Raw genomic sequence first — 18,363 nt, 5'->3', positions numbered from 1 at the left:
GGTTATGGATATTTAGGGGGAACCGCACGTCATTTTCATTTTAAATTGATGGCGGGGTTCCCCTTAATATCCATACCAGACCTGAAGGGTCTGGTTATGGATATTTAGGGGGAACCGCACGTCATTTTTTTTTTAAATTGACGGCGGGGTTCCCCTTAATATCCATACCAGACCTAAAGGGTCTGGTTATTGAATTTGCGGGGACCTCCGCACATTTTTTTTTTCTCGAACTCCGATTCCGGACCCAAACTTTTTCCAATTATTCGGGTTCGGGAAAAACCCAAAGTCCGTACCGAACCCGAACTTTACAGTTCGGGTTCGCTCAACCCTAATCACACCGCATATATGGACAAAATATAAGAATTCATTCCCACTTCCAGTTTTTTACATCTTTTCCAATGTGGATTGCATTATCTTATGTCAATGGTAACATTTGTGATTTAGGATGATGTAACCCTTTTTCTGAATAACTGTTTAACTAGGTAAATTGGGTAGAGAATGATGTATGTCATAAAGTGTTCTGGTAATTCTCATTTTCTGTCACTTGACCTCCAGCAAATCCAGTTCTGCAGATAATTCATGGGGTTACTGATGTGTAAATCAAGCCGTAAGAGTCCATATTACCTTCCAAGTGCTTTGTGTTGTCCTATTCTATTTTTCTTTCCATTTCAACTGAAAATAGCCTGATGACTGTCTTCAGAAAGAGAAAAAAAATATTTCTGAATAATGACTGACAGTGCCAAGAATTATTATGCAGCCGTCTAAGTGAAAAGATTGTGGTTATGAATGCGTGAAGGGAACTTAGTAAACACATTTCTGCATGGGCTGCTGGCTTATTAGCAAAGTCAGTATGATGTTTACTGTACACTACAAACCATTTATATGTGCTCATATATTTTATTTTTATGCCCCACATTCTCCTATTTAGCATTGAAGAGCAATTTCAACCTGCAGAAAATCAGCTGTTCCTTTTGTATGTAGTTGACAACATTTTGGTGTTCTGCCCAGCAACTTTTATTTCTGCTTGACAAATATATTAATATATGTCAAGCTTTGTGCACTGTACGTGTGTTTATGATTTTTTTCCAATGTGATCTGTTGACTAGCTATGTGTTTTATAGCCACATGGTTAACTCAATTACTTTACTTTAATCACCATGATGTCATAAAATATATCCAAGGTTGATGTTGATTGTCTGAAAACCCAACTATGTAAAAGTGATAGCTAAAGGTATTTGGTTATAATATATTTCTTATGACTGAAGACACCTAGGTAGTGGGTCTCTCTATAAATAGTGTATTCCCTGAATAGAGTGCCCCATGTTTGAGTTTTTGGAGGCTTTCCTTGTAGGATGTTCACCAGATTTGGGTTTACCTTAAAGAACGGCTCTAAGATGGCCCAGCTCCTTGCCTCACCTGATCTTGAGTCAGATGAACTGAGCTTGAATTTGCTGTGTAGTTTGATTAGTTACCAAGAGAATGACAGATACGGTATAGCTATTAATGCATGTGAGGGTGTGCTGTGTCTCAGTGTTTGTACAAGGCAACAAAAACAAGGAGGATGTGAATGCCTATTTTCAAGAATATTGTCACTTCATAAGTCATATAAAGCAAATCTGAAATGATCAAAAGTTACCTCAATGATCATTGGCAGTTTCAAGCTCAAAAACATTTTTTTCTTAATGTATTTGTATTAAGAATGTATTTATAAATTACAGTTGAACCAACGTGTAGTATTATTATTCACACTGCGGTTAAAGGGTCACTAAAGGAAAACTTTTTTTGCCTAAAATTAATGGGCCAAATTCTCAAAAAAGCTGCCTAACTTAACTTTCAGCAGTTAAGTTACACAGGCGTTAAATTTCTACCTAATTGCCCGATCCACAAAGCACTTACCTAGAAATTACACGCCGTGTAACCTAAGTGCCTCCGTCGCAAGGCGGTCGTCTGCTCGAGGGGGCGATTCCTATTCAAATGAGGCGCGCTCCCGCGCCGGACATTCGGCGCATGCGTGTGACGTCATTTTTCCCGACGTGCATCGCGCGAACGTACTTTACGCCGGGCTTTGTGGATCGCGACGAGACAATAAAGTTGCGTCGGGTAAAAAAAAAAATACGCGCCGGGAAAAAAAATTCGAAATTTAAAAAAAAAACGTGGCGATTGAAAAAAAGGTTTGTTTTTACAAGGTCTAAACAGTTTAGGCCTTGTAAAAGCATCCCTAATTTTACGTATGCAAAACGTAACTTACGCAGAAAACACAAAGCTAAAAAGCTTTGTGGATCTGCTTAAGTACTCATTTGCATACGCAAAGCGGCATTTCGACTCAAAATGCCCCCAGCGGCGGATGCGGTACTGCATCCTAAGATCCGACAGTGTAAGTCTATTACAGATGTCGGATCTTCTGACTATCTTTGGAAAAATCCTTCTGAGGATCGTTTCCAAAGATAGCCACAGGGATACGCAGGCTGAACAGCAGTTCCGCCTGCATATCTCCTTTGAAGATTTGGCCCAATGTCTGCAAGGTGTACAGACAGAATAGTGTAATGATTCTGTTAAAAAACAAGAAAATACCTATTAAATTCCTTCTTCTATATCACCTCCGGTATTCTAGTTTCTGTTCTCTCAATCACTTCCTGGTTTGCATCGCTCGGTCATGTAAGAACTACATTTCCCAGTATGAATTGCGGCACGCCCAGTAATTCACACCTCCTTGAAGTCTCTAACACGTAGAGAGCGTCCTGCTACACAGATGTAGTTCCCAGGAGGCGGTGAGCACGTTACTGACCACCGCAGTAAAGCCTCCCTTCACGGTGGTGAGTAACAATCAGATAAGCAGGAAGTGAACAGAACAGAGAAGAAATAGAGCAACGTCTGAGTAAAAACGAACAATGAGGAAATAATAAGAGGAATGTTTGCAGGTAAAGGATGCTTATTATGAAAAAAAAAATCCTTTACAACCCCTTTAATGCTTATGTTTATTGTTGACCTTGCTGATTCATGAGTTAACCACAGTTTAGTGATATGGAACTCTATTCTATGTTGCCTTGGCATAATAAATACCGGTATAATGTCTAGCGGACTGTTTCTGAACCTTCCTTCTATGTGTTCATTTATGCTCAAACCACCACTTATTCTAACCCGCACCAATACATTGAGTTTGTTTTCCTGGTGTTAATTCACTACATACTGTATATACATAGAATTCGCCCTGGGACTTTGAGTGAGGTGAGTATGATTATCCAAAAACATGTCATGATTGTATAAAAAGTAGGTTTATTACAACATGTTGTGCATGTAAAACACAACAGCAATAAATGCAAGTCAAGTATTAAGCCGTGTACACACGACCATTTTTCATGTCATGGAAAAAAACAAAGTTTTTCTCGACGTGATTCCTCTCAAGTCTGCCTTGTATACACACGATTGTGATAAAAAATAATCAAGCAAATCGCGGTGACGTACAACGGCACTATAAAGATGAAGTTCCATTCGAATGGCGCCACCCTTTGGGCTTATTATGCTAGTTTCCCGTCTCATATCTTGCTTCTGAGCATGCACGTTTTTCCCCCATCGTTAAAGCCTACACACAACCGTTTTTCACGATGAGAAAAACAACAACGTGAAAAACGATGAGAAAAAATAGAGCATGTTCTAATTTTTTAATGCCCATTTTTCTCATTGAAAAAAATGCTCTGGAGCCTACACACGACCGTTTTTAACGACCAATTAAAAAAATTGTATTTTTCTCATCATGAAAAACAGTCGTGTGTACGCGGCATTACAGATATAGCAAAGCATATACCCCTTAAGAGCGAATGCGGTCTCGCGAAACGCTGTTGGGTACTACTGATGCTTGCACATTTTTCTGATGTTTGTACATTGGTTATATACCGTTTACCATGTATGTGGATTGTTTTCTCTTCACATTGTATGCATATTTTATCGGCCTGCATTTAATGCTGTTGTGTTTTACATGCGCAACATGTTGTAATAAACCTACTTTTTATACAATCATGACATGTTTTTTGGCTAATCATACTCATCTAACTCATCGTCCCAAGGCGAATCCTATGTATATATGTATTGAATTGGGGATGGAGGTGATGTTGGGGTGACACCAGACCTTTATAGTATTAATTCACAGCTGTTAAAGATATCAAAACCTAGTATTCCTTAAGGCCTCTTTCACACTTGTGTCGTACCCCATGATTTCCAATGAGAAACCATTCAGATTTGTGTGACTTCAAGTTGCACCAACTTCAAAGCAGTCTCTGTACTACTTTGGTCCGACTTTGATGTGAGTTGAGGCCCATAGAGCTCAAGTTTACACAGGCGTTCCCTGAAATCATGGCAAAATTGCATCAACATTACGGCTAAGAAATCACAGCAAAATTATGGGAAATTATGCGACATGAGTCACGTCAGGCCCCGTACACACGGCCGAGGAACTCGACGTGCCAAACACATCGAGTTCCTCGGCCAGTTCAGCCCTGAAGCCGCCGAGGACCTCGGCGGGCCGAGAGCTCCCATAGAACAATGAGGAAATAGAGAACATGTTCTCTATTTCCTCGCCGAGGTCCTCGTCGGCTTCCTCAGCCGAAAGTGTACACATGGCCGGGTTTCTCGGCAGAATTCAGCCAGAAACTCGGTCGGAAGCTGAATTCTGCCGAGGAAACTGGTCGTGTGTACGGGGCCTCAGTGTAAAGGGGCCTAAGGCTGCATTCATACAGTGTTTAAAAGTTGTGCGTTTTTACTGCGATTTGCCTCGATTTTGTACAGGTCACCAATGTAAAAAATGCCTGTAATTTGCCCCAAAAAAGCTGTTCTTTTTTTAGCTTAAGGCATTTTTCAGGCGTTTTGCTTCAGGTGACAAAATGCTCAGATGTGAACAGGTGCCATTGAAATGAATGGGATTTTGCTTGTTGCGTTTTTCAGGCATTTTTTCTAGCTTTTTATGAGCTGAAAAAGCTCAGGTGTGAATGCAGTTTTAAGTGCTTGTAATAATCTAAATTCAACCAGGTGAGTCAGAGAGGACTGAGTTGAAGTTAAGAACAGAGGGCCAGATTCGCCAAAGAGATACGACGGTGTTTCTCCTGATACGCCGTTGTATCTCTGTTTCTATCTATGCGACTGATTCATAGAATCAGTTACGCATAGATATCCATAACATCCGACAGGTGTAATTGTTTTACACTGTCGGATCTCAGGATGCAATACCGCGGCCGCCGCTGGGTGGAGTTTGCGTCGTAAACCAGCGTTGGGTATGCAAATTAGCAGTTACGGCGGATCCCCGACAGATTTTCGCGTTCGCTACGTCGTCCGTAGTCAAGTTTCCCGTCGCAATTTTAGTCGTTATTTGACCTGCCCTAACTTTTGTCAGCAATCGTATTGCTGTCTAAAGTATGGCCGTCGTTCCCGCGTCGAAATTTAAAATTTAACGTCGTTTGCGTAACACGTCCGGGAATACGGAAGTACGCTACGCGCATCGCCGTTCGGAAAAATGACGTCACGGCACGCAAAGCGCGGCGGGAGTTAGGAAACGGAGCATGCGCAGTAGGTCCGGCGCAGGAGCGCGCCGAATTTAAATGGCACACGCCCATTTGAATTGGCCCGCCTTGCGCCGGAGGCCGCCGGCGTAGTTTTCATCGCAAGTGCTTTGTGAATCAGGCACTTGCGATGAAAATGTGATGTTCTATGTGAATCTGGCCCAGAGAACCCAAATTATCAAGCGGCTCTTTTGGGGCTAGCGCTACAGCATTATCTGGTGCACAGAATTTCCAGCCACCTAAGCATTTGCATCATTTGTGAACTAGTTATTTCATCTTTTTTTTTTTTTTAAGTGATGCATAAGTACAGACAGGGAGTTTTCAACAAAAAGCGTACATTTCAAGAGCTGTAATCTCATTCTGCAGTACTCGTCTTGTTGAAGTTAAATGTGTTTTTTACAAACAAGCTAGAAATAGCCCTGGCAGCTTCTCACCTTTAGATTTTACACACATAACCAAATTATATCACTGTTCATCATCCAAATGTCTGCAATCTCTGCTTTGCCACATTTAGATTGCTTGAGGTTGAAAAGACGTACAATTACTTTCTGCTAAAATAAAATACATCTATCAATTTGCTAAATGTATTTAGGAATAACATCATGACAAAATGAACATTTGTAGGCCTTGTGTATAGAAAAGAGCAGAACACAGGGAACTTCTCATGCTGGTTTGCATACTGGTTGCATAGTGACTGCTTATGAAAAGAAATAAGGAATGTGTTTTCTCCAATGGGCAAAAAGGAGGAGTACATGGTCTTTTCAATATTTTTATTTATATACAATGCTCAGTATAAATGAGTATACCCCTTTGGAAAAGTAAGATTTTAATTAATATCTCAGGCCTCGTACACACGACCGAGGAACTCGTCGTAAATGAAACATCGTTTTCCTCGTCGAGTTCCTTGTCAGGCTTGTGGAGAAACTTGACAAGCTTTCTTTGCGTACACACTGTCAAGACCAAATCTCCTCGTTCTCAAACGCGGTGACGTACAACACATACAACGGCACTATAAAGGGGAAGTTCGATTCCACTGGCACAACCCTTGGGCTGCTTTTGCTAATCTCATGTGACTGCGAGTTAAGTAAAAGTTTGGTAAGAGACGATTTGCACTTTTCAGACTGTTGCAGCATGACAAATGTGCTATCTCTATTACAAACGATACTTTTACTGAAGGTGCGCTCCCGTCTCATACTTTATTCTGAGCATGCGCGGGTTTCTTAGCATACACACGAACGTGTTTCTCGTCGACGAGGAACACGACAAGGTAATTGAGACTCCGGTCGAGGAAAAAGAGAACTTGTTCTCTTTTTTTCTCGTCGAGTTCCTTGACAGTTTTCTTGATCAAAAACATACACACAACTGTTTTCCTCGGCAAAAAAGCTCTGCCACCAAATTTCTTGATGGATTCTGTCGAGGAAAATTGTTTTGTGTACGTGGCCTCAAAGAACACAAGAACAATTTCCAAAATTTTGACAAAACTGAGTTTTATAGATTTTTTTTTTAGCTCATTACATGAAAGTAGGGTTAATAATATAACTTAGATTACAAAATCTTCACAAAGTAGTTGATGCAAAAATGAATACACCCCTCAACAAAAACTACTATATCTAGGATTTTGTATGACCTCCATGAATTGTAAGGACATCACCAAGTCTTCTAGGCATGGAATGAACAAGTTGGCGACATATTGCAACATTTATCTTTTTTTCGTTCTTCAACAGTGACCTCTTTTAGACCCTGGATGCTTGATGGAGAGTGAAGCCCTGTACACACGGGCCAGAATCTCGTCAGGAAAAAGGTAATTTTCCCCTCACGAGATTCTTGTACAGACACTCCTTTCAAAAGAACCATGGTTCTTTTGGAAGGCAAGAACGTGGTGACGTCATTGCATGTGCTCGTCACATTCAATGCTGTCGCCGCCATCTTGCTGCACCCTACCTATGCCTAGGTAGCTACCGCGCATGCGTCAAAGTCATTTCAAGCATGCACGGGTTTCCACGGGGACAGGTAAGTATACACACTCTCGGGTTTCTCGGCAGGAAAACACTGCCGAGAATCACAACGAGAAAATAGAGAGCAGGTTCTCTATTTTCTCATCAATATTTTAGGCAGTTTTCTTGACGAGAAACCTGAAAGCCTGGTACACACGCATGGTATACTCGGCAAGAAAGCTCTGACAGCAGTTTTTTTGCTGGTTCTTGCCGATTAAACCGAGCATGTGTACGAGGCTTGATGCTCAACTTGTCTCTTCAGAATTCTTCATAGATGTTTGAATGGGTTCAGATCAGGAAACCTACTTGGCCACTGAATCACTTTTATTATGTTCTTCTTCAGAAATGCAACAGTAGCCTTAGTGTTTTGTATCATTGTCATGTTGGAAAAGTGCAGGACGACCAAGGGCACGGAGTGATGGTAGCATCTTCTCTTTCAATATAGAGCAGTACATCTGTGAATTCATGATATTATCAATGAAATGCATCTCCCTGATACCAGCAGCACTCACGCAACCCCACAGAAGGACATTGCCACCATCATGTTTCACTGTAGGCACCATTAATTTTTCTTTGTACTCCTCAACTTACAGTTACGCCATACAGTTTTGAAGCTAGCAGTTTTAAAAACATTTCTCTTGGTCTCATCACTCCAGAGTACAGAGTCCCAGTAGTCTTATTTTTCAGCATGGACTCTGGCAAGTTCTAGGTGTGCTTTTTTGTGCATGGGCTTTAGGAGAGGCTTCCTTTGTGGATGACACCAATGCATGCCATTCCTCTGGAGTGTACACCATATTATGTAATGGGAAACAATCACCCCAGTTTTATTTTCTACTTCTTCAGCTAGCTAACTGCAGTGAACTTGCATAGTAATTTTCTTTAACCCTACTCATCAGAAGATGCTCTATTCGAGGTGTTAACTTATGTGGGCGGCCTGGATGTATGGTTCAGATGATTCCATCCGTCAGAGGCTCTTTACCACGTGATCAGCCGTGTCCAATCATGGCTGATCACGATGTAAACAGGAAGGGCCGTTGATCAGCTTTTCCTCACTCACGTCTGACAGACGCGAGTAGAGGAGAGCCGATCGGTGGCTCTCCTGACAGGGAGGGTTCTAGCTGATTGTTTATCAGCGTAGCCCCCTGCGGATGCCCACACTGGACCACCAGGGAAGCCGCTAGGACCACCAGGGAAGGGGGAAACATGTGGATGGCCAGGTATGCACCTCATGGTCATCCATATATTAAAAAATAAGCACAATAGATGCCAATCAGTGCCCACAAATGGGCACTGACTGTCAACATTATGGACAAAAGAAATGTGATGCCAGAAATGCCACCCATCAGTATCATCAGTGCCACCCATCAGTGTTCATCATTGTCCATCAGTGCCACCTTTCAGTGCCCATTCATGCCCATCAGTGCCCACCTATCAGTGCCCATCTGTGTTACCTATCAGTGCCACCCATAAGTACCCATCAGTGCCACCCATAAGCACCCATCAGTGCCCCTATGAGTGCCCATCAGTGCTGCCTATGAGTTCCCATAAGTGCCGCCTACGAGTGCCCAACAGTGCCGCATACCAGTGCCACCTATCAGTGCCGCCTATCATTGACCATCATCAGTACCCATCAGTGCCACCTCATCAGTGCCACCTCATTGGTGCCACCTCATCAGTGCCCATTGGTGCTCGTCATTGAAGAAGAAAACATACTTATTTACAAAAAAAATGAACACAAACAAAGTAAAACTTTGTTGCGCAACAAATAAAAATCGCAGAGGTGATCAAATACCACCAAAAGAAAGCTCTATTTGTGGGAACAAAATTATAAAAAGATTGTTTGGGTTCAGCATCGCATGACTGCGCAATTGTCATTCAAATTGTGACAGCGCTGAAAGCTGAAAATTGGCTTGGGCAGGAAGGTGCGTAAGTGCCTGGTATTGAAGTGGTTAACAAAGCCACTACTGTAGTATATTCTAACTTTTGGTACATTGTAAACAGTTTAGAAAAGCACATGATTTAAGGAGAATCTCTATCAGCATAACAAGTGTAAAGGCTGGCCAAAGGCTAGCCTGTGTTTGTGGGAGGAGTCTGCTGAGTACTTAATCCTCCTCCCCTGTCGGGTCCTGTGTTGGCGTAATTTCAGGGTTCATGCAGGTTACATGCAGAAGCACGACTTGATCGTTATCAGGTGTGACCAATGTTATGTGGGTCTGGTTTGGTTTCCATGTGTCATGATGCTTATTGCCTTGGCCTTATCCGCCTTCTCCAGGTATCTAGCACTTTAGTCTCCTGCCAGTTGTCCTTTTTTGCAACTCACCCTCTCACTTCCCCATACCTAGCATGGGTAGGCCAGGGGTTGGGGGATTTTCACAGAGCTACTTCACTTCTTGGCCATCTTTGCAGGAGCTCCTCGGGCCAGCCTTTGCTCTATTTCCCCCATGCATCCTCTCATCACAAGCAGTTCGCTCTCATGGTGGGGTTGTCTCGGGTGTAAAGCAATCCATCTTTCATGGGTCATTTAGTTGAGTTCTGGGCTGCTTCGCAGGTTCATTAAGGGGTTCCTTCCATCACAAGTCATGGATCGGTGGCTTTCTCCTGTCATAGCGGATACTTACCGGATACGTATACTGTTGCCATCAAGGCGCACACTACTCTACTTGATGGATGGTTACCTTCCCTTCTTCATCTAAAAGTTTGTCTTTTGCCCTCTTATCAGGCATATCGACCAGCTACGCCAAGGCACACCTCAGGCCTTGGTTGTTAGGGTTATCACATTTCTTACTCAAGGACTCTGACTACAAGTGTAAAGGCTGGCCGAAGGCTAGCCTGTGTTTGTGGGAGGAGTCTACTGAGTACTTAATCCTCCTCCCTTGTCGGGTCCTGTGTTGGCGTCATTTCAGGGTTCCCACCCACCCGTTTCCCCCAGCTTAATACATACTTTTACTCTTTGTACATTTTCTTATTCTTACATTCAGGGTATGCCCTCCCTTTAGGCATACCGACCAGCTAGGCCAAGGCACACCTCAGGCCATGGTTGTTAGGGTTATCACATTTCTTACTCAAGGACTCTGACTACAACCATAACTTAATGTATATAATATTATGAGCTTTTTATTCCTTTGAAATGCGATCACCAAAGCTGTATGCCTGTAATAATTTGCCAAAAACCTCCCTATGGATTACAGCATCCTCAGTAACATACTGTGCTCCATTTTGTAAAAAAATGCTTTCAGATGCTCATTATGTTGCCTTCCCCTCTCCATCCTGCAGCTTGCAGAATGTATTGCATTTGGCTTCATTCCCTACCCACGCATACACAGCCTGCCCTATCTTGCAGTTCAATTTATCTTTTAACAATCATTTTTAATATTTTCTTCATTTTAGGCTTTCCATAAACCCTCATTATTACTTTCTCAGACTGAGTGTTTGTTTTTTTTGTTTTTTTTTTCTTGCAGATGTTATTCACACTGTGGGGCCTATTGCAAGAGGACAATTAAATGACAGCCATAAAAAGGACCTTGAAAGATGTTATAAGTCTTCGCTTGCACTGGCAAAAGAGTACAAGATCAGATCAATAGTAAGTCCCAAAACTTCTAAAGTATGCTTTGTTTTGATGTTTGACAGGTAATTGGATAGATTTCTGCAAACTGAAAACTCCATAACTATCTTAAGTGTAAGGGCTCATTTACACTTGCTTTGGCTTTAACACACATTAAAGCGTTTACCGCTTCAACATTCTTTTATGATGTGTTTTTGATGCGTTGGTCCTTCAATGAAGCTTTAGTGATGCTTCGATGATGCTCTTTTGAAGCTTTGTTGAAGCTTGGCATATGCACTGTGTGTGTGTGTGTGTGTGTGTGTGTATATCTCATACCTTCAATTTCCCCAAAACAAAGCAAAGCTAAAGCTGAATTAAAGCCTCTTAAAAGCTTTAGGTGCTTCAAGCTTTGCCATAGACTTCTATGGGGGCTTTGAAGACACCCTGAAGCACCACTAAAGCTACATGGGGTATCATTTTTTAAGCAAAGCTGAAGCATAGCAAACACAAGGTGTAAACAGGACTGTAAGCTAACTATTTTATTTAGTGACAGGGGCTTTGACTGGTGTTTAGAGAGCTTCAACAAGCGTGTCCAAAGCCATGTTTTGAAGCAAGTGTAAGCTAGCCCTAAAGATTTTGGGCCAGATCCACGTATCGCATCGTAATTTTAGGCAGTCGTAGCGTATCGTAGTAACGCTACGCCGCCGCAACTTTGAGAGGCAAGTGCTGTATTCACAAAGCACTTGCCTCTAAAGTTACGTTGGCGTATCGTAAATCTGCCGGTGTAAGGGCGTGGAATTCAAATTAACCCGCAACAAGCCAATGCTTTCAACGTGAACGTCATTCTACGCTAAGCCCTATTCGAGAACGTTTTACGCAAACGACGTACACAACGGAAAATTCTAAGCTGGCCCGACGTCCATACTTAACATTGGCTACGCCTCATATAGCAGGGGTAACGTTACGCCGAAATAAGCCTTACGGAAACGATGTAAAAAAATGCGCCGGCCGGACGTAGGTTTGTGGATTGGCGTATCTAGCTAATTTGCGTACTCGACGCGGAAATCGACGGAAGCGCTACCTAGCGGCCAGCGTAAATATGCACCTTAGATCCGACGGCGTACTAAGGCGTACGCCAGTCGGATCTAGCCCAGCTAAAGATATGCCGGAGCAACCTAGAAGTTACGCGGCGTATCAATAGATACGCCAGCGTAACTGCTTCGTGGATCTGGCCCTGTGTGTATTAGTTAAACATACTTTACAAGTACATGGCTTTGTGTTAAGTATTTGTATTAATGAGTATAGATTTGCTGGTTACAGGGAATTATGTGCATAAAAATTACAAGTGGAGCTATTAATTGATTCAGATTCATAAAATAAACATTTAGAAGATCTCCTCAATCCAAAAGGAACAAGTGATACCATCAATGACAATGCTTAGTGGTTCCCTCCTTTACCTGGTGCTAGCAATGGTGTCACCTGGTTTATGGCAATTTGTTTGACTATTTCTCTTGATGGAGAACCTTTTGGGAGCCTCTGAAGAAAGTCAATATATTCAGTAACTTTCATGTGTCTACCTAATTCTAGTCTTTTAACCATACACAGGCTTAAAAAATAATAATACAAAAAAACCTGTGGATTCTCCCATCCATGCTAAAAAAGTAGTTGGGGTAATTTCCAGCAACTATGACTGCCTGAATCCAAAGCCGCTGTCGAACAGTGACTGCATTTGATAGGATGCTGTCACTGTTAAGCTGATAATTTTCCACCTGACTCAATTTTCGTTTGCAGGTCCTCTATGGCTTAATTTTCAGGAATCAGCTGAATTTTGAACTGTCTATGGCAAGGCTCATTGCCTGGTACACGCAATGAGATTATCGGACGAAAGGATCCTTGTTTTTTTTGCATGCTAATATCATTCAAAATGAAGAGGTTACTAAAGTCACGAACATTCTCGTATGACAGAACAAAAATTCAGAAATGATGTAACGTTTTGTAGTGTATTTTCAAACGACAACTGTACTGATTAAATTAAAATCTCGCAATCTGGTATTATATGAAAGAAATTTTTGTGTTTGTCCATTCGGATAATTTTGCATTTATTGTCGTGATCGGCTCTCGAAATCTTTGTGCTAACAATCAGATTATTGTACTTTCGATTTGAAAGCAGTATTTTTTGTTAGATTTCCTGATTGTGTGTACAGGTCTTTAGGCCTCCCATTTATAGATACCAATTAAAGCAGCCCTAACCAGTGTAGCTTTGAAACCACACGTGACTCTGTTACCTGCATGGTGGTTCCCAGCAAACTCTTACCGGACACCTATTACTTTCATTGTTTACCTCTTTCCATTTTAACATTCTACACGTCCCCTATTACAGAAACCGAATCTGCCTATAGGCTTGTGTATCTGGATGACTATATCAAGTGTATATGATTTTCTTAAAGTTGACTGGCAGGAACATTTCTAACTATTCACTTTACTTACTGTACATACATAGGTGCCTTTTTACCTGCGCCGGGATTTTTCTTTCTGTCTATCCAGTTCTGAAATATGCACAGCCTTACTAGATAGCAGAGGTATGATGGTGGTAGGTCATGTGATTTGCTGTGATTGCTTGCTGTGATCACACTCAGTCTGCTGGCACTTAGATTGTGGATCGTGAGCTAGAACATCTGTGTGCAGGGAGAGGCTGAGAGTGCAATCGTCATGTATCAGTGACAGCGCGGTGTAAAGGGGGCTGGGGTCTGACATAGTACTTGTCACAGATCATGTCTCTGCTCTAAACTTTGGACTGGACAGTGAAGGAGCAGAAACACAGTAATGAGTTATCTCACTGCTCACTCGGCACTCACCTCCTGGTAGAATCTTTCTTGCCATGCCTAATCTTTACTGCAGCCAATCTGAATGGGCCCTAAAGCTGCTTTCAGTCCGAGTGCTGCTGTAAGGAATATAAAACATTGGCTGTAAATAGGTACCTACTCTAGTTGCATAAAATAGTACATTTTAATGTACACATGACTTCATTCATTGATGTGTTTTTAAATGAATGCCTCAAATGTAACTTTAAAGAAGTTAATACTGCCTGTTCCTGTGTCGCCCTTAGGGTGCTGATCACGGTAATGATGGCTGCCAATCCATGATACAGTGGTCAGTTTACGCGCCCCCATCATCCCGAAGTCTCTGCCTCTCCCCTTCTCCCCCTCCTTCCTTGCCTGTCAGCTGGGCTGTCTGTGAGCCATCTCTTCCCTGCCACTCCCTTCCCCTCTTGCCGCTATTCCACTGTGGCTGAAAGCTCACTAATCACAAATCCTGGAATCTCCTTTGTTACAGCAAGATATATTGTGCAGTATCTGTTTTTAAAAAACATGCAGCAAAATACTTTATTTTTAGAGCACCTCTGTGCACTCACGTGACCTTCCACCGCTTTCCTCCAGGCTGACGTGAGAGGGGAATCTTTGCCCCTCCCACTATAGTGCTTAGATCGGGGAAGGAGAGCGTCAGGAGGTCAGGTGACCAGACAGTGGTGCTGTAAAATAAGGTATTTTTTGCAACCTACTTTATAAAAAACACATACACTGCACAGTATAACTTTCTGTAACAGAGGGGATTCCAGGATTTGTGATTATTGACTTTCCAACCACTTTAATTTTAAAAGATCTGAAATGCAGTATTTGGATTTTGAATTAGATTAGTTGTAGTCACTTGCACTATTGTTACTTTTGGGATTTATTTCCTTCATACACGTATTTGTAACTCTGCCTAAATGATTGCCTCCCCTTTACTAGAATTGCAACCCTAATGTTAGGACCAGCATGACACAGTACAAAGTCAATACATCATCTTCTGCTGACGGATATTAGTGGATATGGGCAGGTGACATGCACCATGAAGAAATGGAAGATTTAGAAAACAAACAGATGCATGGCCATCTTTACCCGCTTGCCGACCAGCTGTGGCAGGCTTTAAGAGTGATAGGAGACCCGCGATCACTCCTCAGAGAGCCAGAATGGGGATCTGTCAATGTAAACAGACAGATCCCCGTTCTGCCAGGGGAGTAGAGAGAGATCTGCTGTTCCTAGTGATCAGGTTCAGCGATCTCTCTCCTCCTCTAGTCAGTACACTGCCCCACAGTTAGAAACACCTCCCAGTGAACACTTAACCCCTCAATTGCCCCTAGTGTTAACCCCTTCCCGCCAGTGACATGTATACAGTAATTAGTGGCTATTTTTAGCTCTGATTGCTGTGTGAATGTCACTGGTCCCAAAAAAGTTTTAAAAAAGTCCGATCTGTCCGGTGCAATCTCACAGTCCCGCTAAAAATCACAGATCGTCGCTATTACTAGTAAAAAATAAGTAAATAATAAAAATGCCATAAATCTATCCCCTATTTTGTAGACACAATAACTTTTGCACAAACCAAACAATATACGCTTATTGTCATTTTTTTACCAAAAATATGTAGAAGAATACATATTAGCCTAAACTGATGAAGACATTTTTTTAAATATTTTTGGGGGGATTTTAATTATAGCAAAAAATAAAAAATATGTGTTTGTTTTTTTCACAAATGTCGCTATTTTTTTGTTTATTGCACAAAACCGCAGAGGTGATCAAATACCACCGAAAGAAAGCTCTATTTGTGGGGAAAACTGACATAAATTTTGTTTGGGTACAACATCACAATGACGCGCAATCGTCAGTTAAAGCGACGTACAGTAGTGCCATATATCAAAAAATGGCCCGGTCATTAAGGGGGCAAATCCTTCCAGTCCTCAAGTGGTTAAATAGGCTTTACTTTTGAAGCAGCCTGACTACGTCTCAAAAAAAAGTCATGATTCAACTGGGCTTTAAGGGGAATCACTTTTAATAGATCCCTGTCCTGTATAGATATCAGCCCCAGCTAGGAAAAGAAAAAAGTTCCAAATGTGCGTTAATTACTTATTCCGCCCATCGTACTCTCTTGCCCTTGATAATCTTTCTCCTTTCAGCATGGTAGACCCGGCACTCTTTTTCAGGACTACATCAACACCACTGAACTTATCTCAAAGAGAAAAAAGCCTCCTGCTGAGTGGATAGACCCTTTAAACAAATGAGTTCCTCTAAAGATTGTCTCCACTTTACTAGAATTAACAACCCCAATGTTAGGACCAGCATGACGCAGAAAAAAAGCCAATACATCATCTTCTGCAAACGAATATCAGTGGATTTGAGCAAGTAATACTAACCATAAAGAAATGGAAAGTTTGGAAAACAAACCCGTGTATGGCCAGCTTTAAGTAGGCTTTACTTTTGAAGCAGCCTGACTACTTCACATAAAAATTTCAGGATTCAACTGGGTTTAAGGGGAAATCACTTTTAATAGATCTCTTTCCTGTATATATATCAACCGCAGCTAGAAAAAAAAAATTGAAAGTTCCTAGTGTGTGTCCATTACATATTCCACCCATCATAGTCTCTTGCCCTTGATAATCTTCCTCCTCCCAGCATGATAGACCTGCCACTCTTTTTCTGGACTACACCAGTGAAGTAATCTCAAAGTGATAAAAGCCTACAGCTGAGTGGACAGACCCTTTAAACAAATACATTCCTCTCAAGAGAGCTTCAGCATGTGCAGTCTATGATTTTTATTCCAACGTCTGCTTCTGACCAGGCTGCGGGTCATAATGTAGGTGTTCCCTGAGAAATGGTTAAGATATTATTCTGCTCTGACAGTTTTCACAGTGTTGCCATAGTAATGATTCCCAACCTGAAATTCTTAAATGCTGTTTGCCTTTAATGACTTGCTTTTTGTCTGCAGTTCACAACAATCAATAGGCTTCTGTTTTAAAAGGAACCTTTTCTGCAAGTAACAACATTAACTCAATATTCCTTTCAGCACATAAAGAAAGAAACCACAATTTTACTGCTTATTTCTCTACCCTTCTTTTTCATTTTTTCTTTTTTTTCTTTTTGGCTCTTAGAATTGCGTACAATAGCACATTTGCTAAGTAGTAACTGAAAGCTTTTTACATGTGGAAAAAACTACAGGTTCTTATAGCAGAACCATGAAGATAAAGAGGTTTCAGGACCTTGTTTGTATTTCATAATGAAATGTTCTTGTTTATAATGTTTAGTTTATGCTACACTTGATATTTAGGTAAAGGGTAGTGAGAGCATATTGTTTGTATTGGCATTTGATTTGTCAGTAGGTGTTAAACTGTAAACTAAGGATCAAAGCTATGGAAAATATAGTTGTGCTGATTTGTGAAACCAGAGAAACAAATGTGAGGTGGATGCCTGAGGCAAAGAGACAAATTCTGTGTTATATTTTTATGCAGATACATTGGATTTTCAACTAATTAGTAAATTGAAGGCTCCCATCAACAGGCAGCTGAAGTGAACTTGGCATGAATATAAACATATAAAACTAACATAAACTCCTAACATGCATAACCAAAATGTGTCAGCAAAACTTTGTGTGCTTAGGGAGCCCTGAGGGCGGGAGCAAGCCTTAACTGGCACACTTAAAACTTTCAAAAAAACAAAAAAAGGGTTGCGCTAGTAATACCACATAGTAAAAATGTGTAGGTAAGTGAATATATAAAAAACAAATGAATAAATATACATATCCATTAAAGTGAAATAAATAAATTAATAATAAGTAAACATTTTTAAATAATCCTTAGTGAAACAAATATTAGCACAGCATGTGTGCCATGTGCAAAACAAGAATATAAATTAAGTCCAAAAATCACAAAGGTAGAAACTCGGGGAAATTATCCCCACACAATGGATGATTTTTAAATGAATTGTCCAAATCCAAACATCAACTCCACAGATGTAGATTGAAAAGGTGAAGATGAGAAGATTCCACTACCGATCAGAGTGAGGTTGAATAGGATGAAAGAAATCCTGAGGATACACCGAGGAGGGAGAAAGTAGTTAACTCTTACCAGATAATCGTTCAAATACAGCATATTGGTCCACTCAATCCAAAGGAGGGGGGAACTGCAACACTCCACTGTATCCAGCTGGTCCTCGCCTGGTGTGTATAGATCCCAATCACCTTTCAGGGTACTCCACTCACTTTGAGGCTCCAAACACAGATGGGAAACCCAGGGAGAAATAAGCACTCGGATAGTGATGTACCGCCAAAAAATTCGGGCTTTTATTAAAATTGCGTGTACAAATTACACTCCATAATACTCCACAAGTAAAAAGTTTTTAAAAACAAGATATCAAACAAAGGTGCACCCGTGCTTCCAGGGTCACGTTCAACGCACTGACATCATCGCGTCGAA

General features: G+C 41.3%; 1 protein-coding gene across 3 annotated transcripts in view; it reads left to right on the top strand.

The window, feature by feature from the left end:
* MACROD2 (mono-ADP ribosylhydrolase 2) overlaps nt 1-18,363 on the top strand; it is a 3,190,351-nt gene that overhangs the window by 2,101,501 nt on the left and 1,070,487 nt on the right. For all 3 annotated transcript variants that reach the window (XM_040351278.1, XM_040351279.1, XM_040351277.1), the window contains exon 6: nt 10,999-11,120. In XM_040351278.1, the coding sequence (XP_040207212.1) occupies nt 10,999-11,120 (122 nt within the window). The remainder of the gene's footprint in view (nt 1-10,998; nt 11,121-18,363) is intronic.

The sequence above is a fragment of the Rana temporaria genome, chromosome 4 (genome assembly GCF_905171775.1).
Source record: "Rana temporaria chromosome 4, aRanTem1.1, whole genome shotgun sequence".
Classification (NCBI taxonomy): domain Eukaryota; kingdom Metazoa; phylum Chordata; class Amphibia; order Anura; family Ranidae; genus Rana; species Rana temporaria.
The sequence above is the reverse complement of the archived record's forward strand: the minus strand, read 5'-3'. Positions and strand labels throughout refer to the sequence as shown.